The 9,598-nt window shown below is 51.0% G+C and overlaps 1 protein-coding gene across 1 annotated transcript; it reads right to left on the reverse strand.

The window, feature by feature from the left end:
- Positions 1–335: 335 nt before the first annotated feature.
- LOC100923691 (cytochrome P450 2F2) lies at positions 336–8,227 on the reverse strand. Its single transcript, XM_031961638.1, has 9 exons — positions 8,096–8,227; positions 6,640–6,824; positions 6,354–6,516; positions 6,073–6,222; positions 4,621–4,781; positions 4,295–4,471; positions 2,239–2,380; positions 1,663–1,962; positions 336–517 (listed from the first exon to the last, which is right to left on the reverse strand). The coding sequence occupies exons 2-9, from the start codon at positions 6,811–6,813 to the stop codon at positions 336–338; spliced, it is 1,449 nt and encodes a 482-aa protein (XP_031817498.1). The 5' UTR covers positions 6,814–6,824; positions 8,096–8,227.
- Positions 8,228–9,598: the final 1,371 nt, after the last annotated feature.

Consider the following 9,598-nt stretch of genomic DNA (forward strand, 5'->3'; position numbering starts at 1 on the left):
GAGAGAGAGAGAGAGAGAGAGACAGAGAGAGAGAGAGGAGGAAAAACAGAGACATTGGAAGAAAAACACACACACACATACACAGAGACAGAGACAGAGACAGAGAAGAAGAGAGAAACAGAGAGAAATAGAGAACAACTAAAGGCAGAGATGCATTCTGAGAGAGGGGGAAGGTTAAAAAGGAGGCAGTAGACTGAGAACTAGGGGGTAAACTGAAGGGTACAGGCAAGAGTCCCGAGGAGTAGAGAAAGACAAGGCAGGGTTAATGAGAGGGATGGAGATAGAGTGAACGACCTCTGGTCAGCGTGTGGGCTGAGCCGGGCACGGGCTTGTGCTCATCGGGGCAACATTCGGAGTTGGAAGGGCCTGGGGACATTGCCCAGGCCAGAGCTGAGGGGAGTAACATCAATTTCCTCGATAGGGCACAGGGGATGCAGTGTGAAGTTCTGCAGGATGCCGGTCAGGTAAAGGAACAGCTCCATTCGGGCCAGTGGTTCCCCCAGGCACAGCCGTCGCCCTGCAGGGAAGGAGAGGATGCAGGTGCTGGGATCTTAGATGACCACAGAGTGAGAAAGAAAAAGGACTTTTCATCCCCTCATTTGTACAGATGAAGGGATTGTCAACATAGTTTGGAAATGTGCTTGTTTCCCAGAGCTAAGGACCTGAGTTTGACATAACAACAATCCTTTGCTCTCAGGATGATATCACCCTCTGGCAAAGTGTATGACTTGGAGCAGCACCAAGTCTTCGCTGAGGGATTTAGCCATCCATAGCCCTGCTCCTTGTCATTGACTCCTGCTCCTGGCACAGAGCTCTGGTCCCTCGAGACTTAAAGATGACCATAATCCATCCCATTTATGATAGATGAGACCTGCCTTTGGCTCCTTCTTAGATGGGTTTTCCATTTGCAAACATTTCCCTCACTCTGAAGTTAATTAAACTTCTGTTTGTGTCCTGACTCCCCTGTCTCTGGCCTTTTGGTTCCACCCTCCTGAGGGCTGGTTCTAGCCTGGTTCTGGGACAATTGACTGGACTGAGACATGGAAAAGTGAAGTGACTTCTGGGAAGTCACACAGGTTGTGACTGGGAGAGCTCTGACGGAGTCTGGCCCTCTGTGCATTCTCCCACAGAGGCTTTGGGGACCCCGAGGGTGAGACCCCGGCTGGGACACCCAGGAGAAAGGGCATGGCGGGCTCTTCGGAAGTCTTTCAGAGTCCAGGAAGGGCAGGGTGCTTTAGCCTGAACTGACTGGGGTCGATCCCGGTTTGAGGAGGGTGATGATCTCGGTGCCCTGGAAGGTGAAGGGCAGGGCTGGGAGCTGGGACACTTGGGTCCCTCTCCGTGGGGAAAGGACAATGGGCAGGCTCCAGATCCCTCAGAGGCAGGAAGTATGGGGGGATGGGAGGGGTTTTCTTGGCCATCCCCGTTTAACAAAGGCTTGGTACTGGCTGACAGGCAGGCTCCGGCAGGCGGAGGGCTTGGGTTTGGTATTGCCAGGATTGGGGTGCCCGCCAGGCTGGAGATCAGGGGAGAAAAGACCAGGGTCGGTTTTGGAATGAGGGGGGAAAGGGTGGGTCCACAGGGGGCTCAAGAAGCCTTGTCCCATCAAGGGGCAGGGGAGAGGGAGGACGGTGTGGGGGGAGAGGGGAACATGGGGGGCACGTCCGGGTTCTCGAACTCCCGGGCCCGCCGAGGGCTGCGGCTGGGACTCCTCGGGCCCCTGCGCAAGGCTGCTCCCCTGGAGGGGAAGGGAAGGCGGCAGAAGGGCGGGGAGCCGCGCCGGGCCCCCACTTGGGTGCAGGAAGGGAAGGCCGGGTGGGTGACTGGTGCGGCAGGTTATGGGGAACGTCCGCAAGCCTCCCTGTGGGGGACCCGGCCGGTGTAGGGGCATGGCCGGGCGGTCCTCCAGGGTCGGCCGCCGCCCCCGCCCCACCACGCGATCGATTTCCTCCTGGACCCGAGCTGCGGGAGGCCCGGCGGCCCGGGAGCGCGAGCCAGTGAGCCGGGCCCTTCCCTCCCCTCCCCTCTCCGGGGCCGGGCCCCCTCCCCGGGGCTGGGCCCCCCTCCCTCCCTCCCTCCCCTCTCCGGGGCCGGACCCCCTCCCTCGTCCCTCCCCGGGGCCGGGCCCCCCTCTTTCCTCCCCTGGTCTAGGGGCAGAGGCAGCCGCCTGGGGGAGCAAGGGGACGCCGGACAGGGGGCAGGCAGGGGCGGGGGGCGCCGGTGGGGGCAAGAGCCCACCCTGAATGTGCGGGTACTTCATGAGAAGCAAGAAGCCGTGGCGCAGCGTGGTGCCCACGGTCTCGGTGCCGCCAAAAAGCAGGTTGTGCGTCGTCTTCACCAGCGTCTCCATGTGGAAGTGAGTGTCCGGGCTCTTGGCTTCCTGGGGGCAGAGCCAGACTTTCAGTCCCCCCTCCTTGTCGTGCCCCCTCCCGTCGCTCCCCTGGGTTCTGAAACTCCTGTCTCCAACAGGCTCACCCTGAGCCCCGGGGCCGGTGGGGATGATGGGAGGAGTGGGGGTGAGGAGGGAACGGCTAATAGCCCCAGCCCAGAACCCAGCCTGTGCTTCCAGAGTCAGTGAAGGCGAGGCACACACACCCTTTCCTTCCTTTTCCAGCCACCAAAGCCACCCCGGGGGTCTAGGGCAGTAGGGAAGCCCATTCCTTCCTCCAGCTGGGCGTGGGCAAGGACAGATGTGGGAGTCTGGGACAAAGCACCCGTGGGTGCTTCCTAAGTCTCTTCCTCTGTCCTTCCTAAGCCTTTTCCCCCCGGTTTTGTTTCTGTTTCTGCCTCTCTCTTGCACTCTCTCTGCTTCTATCTTTGACTCTGTCTCTGTCTCTCTGTCTCTCTTTCTCTCTCTCTGTCTGTCTCTCTCTCTCTCTCTGTGTCTGTCTCCTCTCTCTCTCTGTCTCTCTTCTCTCTTTTTCTGTCTCTGTCTCTCTCTGTCTCTCTCTGTCTCTCTCTGTCTCTCTCTCTCTCTCTCTCTCTCTGCCTCTGTCTCTCTGCCTGTCTCTGTCTGTCTCTATCTAACTGTATCTTTTCAGTACTCGAGTCATCCCGATTTATTCCTGAATCATAAATTTTGCGATTCTCTGATTGATAGATTTGACAAATGGCAGAGCTGAAAGGAATCATAGAAACTGAATCCACCCCCTCATTTTACAAAGGAACAAATGAAGGCCTTGCATTTTGGGGGTGAAAAATGCCAAATAGAAGGGACAGATGGAGGATTGCTATACTTCCCTGATTCTGGGAGAAAATCTCTCAGGGACCTAGAGGTTTACGGAATAACAGGATGGACAACAGTCCAGTCATGTCCAACTCTTCCTGACCCAAGTTGAATTTTTGTTGGCAGAGATACTGGAGTAACCGGATTGCCATTTCCTTCTCCATTTTACAGATGAGGAAACTAAGGCAAACAGAGCGGAAGTGACTTGCCTGGAGTCACACAGCTAATAACTGTCTGCGGCCACATTTGAACTCAGGTCTTCCTGACTCTAGATTCAGAGCATCCATCCACTGTGTCACCAGCTGCTCCTCCAGGTGATAAACTCTTAGAATTAACAGAATTTGAAATTCTTCAGGGTCCTAGAAACTTAGATCCACAGAACTTTGGACTTTTAGAGTCTTCAATTCATAAAATATTAGACTTTTCAAATCTTTGACTCTTAGAAGTAAAGAAACCTAGAACCACTCAAGACTCAGAGGCTGTTACTAGGTAATAGTGACTAGAACTTTTCTTTAAGCAGTTGAATTTAGAAGGTGCCTGACACTTGCAACTTTTACCAGTGTGGGAACAAAAGTATTTAGTGCTTAGGAAGAAAAACTAAGCTAAGAAACTACTGTTTGCTTCCTAGGATCGCTTGCTGGGATGAGTTCCTCTCTAGTCCACTCTGATCTTGAGGGCCTCTTATTATTGGGGGCAACTGGTGCTTCCTACAACCCTGCTCTGCATCAGAATATTAGGTTCTTAAAATGAGACAATTTGAGGATTCCCTGGACTCCCAGGGACTTCCCAGGGCTTCACTTATCCTTTCCATTTAGCACTTTTTACCCCAAAATGCAATGCCTTCATTTACTCCCCTGTAAAATGAGGAATTGGATTCAGTTTCTATGATTCCTTTCGGCTCTGCCATTTGCCAAGTCTATCAATCAGAAAATCACAGAATCTTTCCTAGCCAAATCACAGAGAATTAGGACACCTCAATCCCTTAGAGACCAAGATCACAGATTCCTTGGGGGCTGAATGTGGGAGGAGCCTGGAAGGTCTGGGAAGGGGATCTGGAGAAGACTCTACCTCAGCCATCTTGATAAGGAAGCAGTCAATAAAATCCGAGGGGCTGCTAGGGTCCAGCCTGGCCTGGTGCTCGTGGATGCTCTGGTCAATGAGGGCTTTCATGCACCCAAAGTTCTGAAAGAGGCGGTGGTGGGGGCCTGGGATCCATTGCAGGAGGCCAGGGAAGATGTTGTACATCTGAGGTGGGATGGAAGAAGGAGGAGAAGACTGCAGTTCAGAGAGAAGTCTCCCCCTCCCTCTGTCCTCTGGCTCCCCTAGGAACCTTCAGTTACTTCTGCAGGAACCATCTTCTCCACCCCCTCCCCATTGTGTCTGCCCAATCACACCTCTCCCCAGGGGCTGCTCATGATCTTAAAGTTGTCATTGATGAGATGGATAATCTTGAGCAGACGTTCGTCTTCATAGTCGAAGCGGCTGCCGAAGATGACCGAGCAGATGATGTTGGACACTGAGCGGCTGAGCACAAAGGTGGGATCGAAGGGGGTACCTGGGGGCCAGAGATACCCAAATATCAGCAGGGTTGCCCTTAGGGAGCAATTGCTACACGGTGGCCTATGTGACATTCTGGGTCCCAACCCTGACATGTTATACCCTTTCTTCTGTAGGAGTCTCTGTTCAAAGGATCCTCCCAGGTGTGACATTTTATATTCTGGAAATATTTTGTTGTCTTTCTCCAAAATGCAGGGAGAGCCTGAACTGCACTCTCTGTGATTCTGAATAAATTTTGATAAGCAGGTGGAGCAAGAAGACCAGACATCTTGGGGGAGCAATGTTGGGGGAGGCTCAAAACCAGAGTGATCAGAAGAGTGGGGGAGGCAGGGTGATGGGAGCTGAAGGGGCTGTAGCAGTCACATGAGAGGAGCCTGGAGCTGTTCTTAAATCTCTGCCTATTGTCCCACAGATGATTCCTTGGCACTCTGGCACACGATGGAACAACTCAGGTGCAGTAAGTTATCAGAGGACAACAACCGTTAGTTGATGCAACCCAATTCCGCCCTACATGAGGATGCACAGCTCAAAATAATGCAACAGACTGCTGCACAATCTAATTGCAGTGTGCCCCCTGATAATAAGTCCTGTCCCTAAACACAGCAGATACCATCAAGTAAGAGCACAAGGTCATGAACATTTCAGAATAGATGGCATGGCAACCACAAGACAGCAGGGGGTAAGGGAATGCCTGAGAAGTCTCGGGGAGATAGAGGGCAAGGGACATGGGGCACACAGGCACTGCTGAAGGTGCTCCACTATAGCAATCCTCCCCTGGAGGAGCCTACCCTGAATAAGTGGAATATGGGAAGCTGTGCTGCAGCGTGATGCCTGCAGCTTTTGGGCCCCCACAAAGCAGGTTGAGCAACATGAGACCTGCAAGTTTGAAGAGTGCAGGAGGGTTTTTTTGCATTTGTATCCTAGGCACCTATGAGAGTGCCTGGCACATAATAAGTGCTTCATAAATGCCTCTCAGTTGGTTGATTGTTTGTCTCCTGTAACACCCATCACAAGGCCCCATTTCCCCCCAGGGAGATAACCAGGGAAATACAAATAGTTCTGAAAATTCGTAGCAAGGTATTTTCCTTAATAATAGAACCTTGTGGTAACCGGCAGAGGTATATTGGCCAGTAGCAGCAGCCGTGGACCATCAGAGTGTTCCCACCGGGCTCTAAAACTCATGGTCCTAGAGCAGGCAGGTGGACAGGGAAGCGCCTTGGGAAGTGCCAGGTTGAGTCCATCACCCCTCTAGGGTGAGTGATGTGTTGGAGGGAGATGGAGTCACCTACCTTCAGTTTTTTTCAATTCTTCCAAAAGGAAGGCTTCCTCTTCTAGGATGCGCTCCTCGATGCTCTTCTTTCCCATCCCAAAATTGCGAAGGATCTGGATGGAAAATCGCCTCAAGACCTTCCACTTTTCTCCATTGGAGAAAGCAATGCCTGAGAAGGGGGTGAAACTTGGCTCAGCTAGTTCCCTGTCCCAGGGCCTTTTAAGGAAGGAATTGAAGCTAGGGTTAGGGTTGGGTGAGGGGCAGGAAAGGGCTGATGGGAAGCAGGGAAGGGGGTCTCACCATTGCCCTTTGTGAAATCATGAAAAACTGGATACTCCCCACGCCCTGAAAATTCTTCTGCCTTGTCCACCAAAGCCTCCTTGACTGCCTCATATCCACTCAGGACGACCACAGGTTTAGTGCCCAGATGCACAGTGAATATAGGACCATACTCCTGACTCAGCTGGGGGAAGTGGTAACAGGTGGTCAATGGGGCCCGAGGCCTGTCAGTTCCAGTCCCTCCTTTCCCTCCCATACTCTCTGTCTTGTCCCCTGAACTCCCCCTTCACCCAGCCCAGACCCTGACCTTGGTGAGGGAGGCCAGCATGTCTCTAGATCGGAGCTGCAGCAAGTTACCCAGCAGGGGCAGGGGTCTGGGTCCCGGAGGCAAGCGGCCTTTGGTTTTGTACACTCCCTTGGCCAGCAGCAGGCAGGTGATGCTTAACAGCAGCAGCAGCAGCACGGTCCCTGTCCAGTCCATGGTGAAGGCTCCTTCTCACATCAGAGGGTAGAGACAGAGGTTCCAGTGTCACTAGTCACATCGCCTCATTCACAGCCCTTTTTTTTCCCTTCCCAGCGGATGCCCGAGCTTCTAGGCACCAGCTCCTAGAGAGCCAGAATCTGAAAACACAGGAACACAGAGCCAGGGGAAGAGGAAGCGAGATTCTGAGACACAGACACAGCTGGAAAGGTGGAGACATTGTGAGAGAAACTGAGAAGCACCCAGGAAAGAGTGACAAAAAGAGGTGGAAAGGAGGAGGGGAAAAGGGAGTCAGAGAGAGAGGCAGGCAAGACAGACATCCAGGGAGAAACAGAGATAGAGGGAAAGAGAGTTGGACACTTAGGGTGTGGGAATGAGAGAAAAAAGAGAAGATAGGCAGGGAGGCAAAGGAAAAGAGATGGATCCATTGAGAAAGACAAAAGAGAGAGAGAGATGAAAAACTGAGCAGAGATATGACGAGAGAGGGGGAGAGAGATAGAGAAAGAAACAGAGAAAGAGACGAGACAAAGGCAGAGACAGAGAAACTCAAAGAGACAGAGATGCAGAAAGAAAAGAAGACGAGAGAAAGATAGAGACACAAACATACAGACAGAGAGGAGCTTGAGAGGGCTATAGGAAAAGATAGGGACAGAGATAGCTAAAGAGAGCAGAGATAGACTTAAAGCAAAGAGAAAGAGGGAGATGAGAGAAGAAATGGGAGAGAAAGAGAAGTATCAGAAAGGCTGCTAGAGGCAGGTACAATCAGGGACACAGAAATAGGGACAGAAATAGAGGAGATAAACTGGCAGCAAAAGAGACAGAAAAGAACAGGAACAGGCAAAGGATGGAGGAGAAACAGAAAACAGGAGAGAGACAAAGAAAGATGAGAGAAATGAGACAGAAGAGGAGGAAGAAGGAAAAAAAAAACAACAAAGAAAAAGAAAGAAAATGAGAGAATGGAGAGAGGAGAGAGGTTATAGAGTCAGAGACAGAGACTCAGTCTAAGAGATAGTTAGACAGGCCAACTCAGAGGAAAAAAAAGAGAAAAGCAGAAGGATAAACAGAAAAAAATCAGAAGTACAAAGATTGTCTTCATTAAGTTTGATGGATTACTGAGTGCTGTGTAACTCAGAGATAAAAAGACTGACATCCCCTAAAAAGAATGACACAAGGAGATAAGAAAACAGAAGATTTAAGGAGAAAGACATAAAAGCAGGGAGAGAGAGACCAAGTGATATTCCTCCCGCCCTCAGTCCCCATCCCTTCCAGGGATCCTGGGTACCTGCTAGGTTGAGGGAGCCTGAACTGGGGGAAGAAGGAGCTGAGGTGTGTTGGGGCCAAGGTGTCGTGAATCTTATGTTGGTCTCAGCAGCTCTGGGGTGTGGCTGTAGGAATCCACCCCTCTTAAGGCCCTCCTCCCCTCTCCCTCTCTTGGTCACCCTTTAACTATCTAGACCTTAATCCTGCCCCGAATTGCCCTGAGTCTTGGTAGCCTGCCCTGAGGGCCCGAATCCTCAGCCAGTAGTTGAACTCAATTCCCAGTTCCTAGCTCCTTTTGGCTTTCTCTGATTTTTGCTGCTCTTCCCCGATTAGGGAAGGCTTGCCTGTGGTCTAACCTTGGACTTGCTTGCTTTAGCTGTTTATATAACATCATGGCGTTGGGGAGTCCCTCTCCTTCTTGATTTCTTTTTGTTTAGATGAGAAGATTGTTGTTTGTTCTTGAAGGGAAACATGATGGAGGTGAAAAAGGAGGCTCCCCAGGGCTCTTGTGGGCTTATAGTGCTTTCCCCCCTTTCTCTTAAAAAATTAATTTTTAATTTTTATTTTCATTTCCAAATACTCTCCTTCCCTTTATTCCCTCTTCTGCCCATCGAGAAAGCAAGAAATTTAATATTCATTACATACATGAAGCCTTGCAAAAAATATTTCCACATTAGAGCTTATAATGTTGTGACACTGAAGACTGAAGGAAAGAAGCTAAGAATGGGCTTGGGGGGTGGGGGTGGGATGGGAAGATTATTGTATAAGTTTGGGTTTGTCTAGCTTTGTTTGGGATTCAGGGTTCTAAGGAGGCTCTGCCTTGTCACATGATATAAGACTTCTCTGACCTTCAATTTTCTCACCTGTAAAATGAAAAGGTTGGTCTTGATTGTCTCCAAGAGTTTTTCCAGGTTTGATTTTGAATGGTTCATGCTTCTTGGATAATCCTTTTCTCTGCCTCTAAGTGATGGAGGTGCTTCCTTCTCAACAGGGGGTCATTCTTATTCCCCCCTCTCCTCCTCCTCCTCTTCCTCTTCCTCCTCCTTCTCCTCCTGTTCCTCCTCCTCCTTCTCCTCCTCTTTCTCCTCTTCTTCCTCTTTCTCCTCCTCCTCCTCCTCTTTCTCCTCCTCATTCTCTTCCTCCTCCTCCTTCTCCTCTCTCTCTCCTTCTCCTTCTTCCCCTCCCTCTCCCTCTCCTCTTCACTTGTTATTCTCTGAATCCTCTCCTAATCTTTCTCAGTAGTGATCTCTCTAGGTGACCCTCTTTCTAATTCCCATGTGCTTCCACCTCTGCCTTTCTCTTCTGTCTCTGTTTCTCAGCCTTCCCCTGTATCTGTCTGGTTTCTTCCACTGTCTTTCTTTTCTGTCATTTAATCTCAGTCTGTCTCTCTAGGTATACCTGTCTCTATCTCCGGCACTACCTTAGCCTTATACGGTCTCTCCCTGTCTCATTCTGTTTCTCTCTCTAAGGCTCCCTCTCTCAAAGCCTTACTCTGTATCTTCCCAGATGTGTCTCTCTCTTGTCT

This window comes from Sarcophilus harrisii, chromosome 3, assembly GCF_902635505.1.
Source record: "Sarcophilus harrisii chromosome 3, mSarHar1.11, whole genome shotgun sequence".
In the NCBI taxonomy this organism is placed as follows: domain Eukaryota; kingdom Metazoa; phylum Chordata; class Mammalia; order Dasyuromorphia; family Dasyuridae; genus Sarcophilus; species Sarcophilus harrisii.

Excerpts from the sequence above, each read along its gene's own strand:
- LOC100923691 (XM_031961638.1), bottom strand. The coding sequence starts at position 6,813 with ATGGACTGGACAGGGACCGTGCTGCTGCTGCTGCTGTTAAGCATCACC. Across the intron at positions 1,963-2,238 it reads GAAGTACCCGCACATTCAGG|CTCGGGTCCAGGAGGAAATC; the intron begins GTGGGCTCTTGC and ends GGCCTCCCGCAG. Across the intron at positions 518-1,662 it reads GGGAGTTCGAGAACCCGGAC|GGCGACGGCTGTGCCTGGGG; the intron begins GTGCCCCCCATG and ends CCTTCCCTGCAG.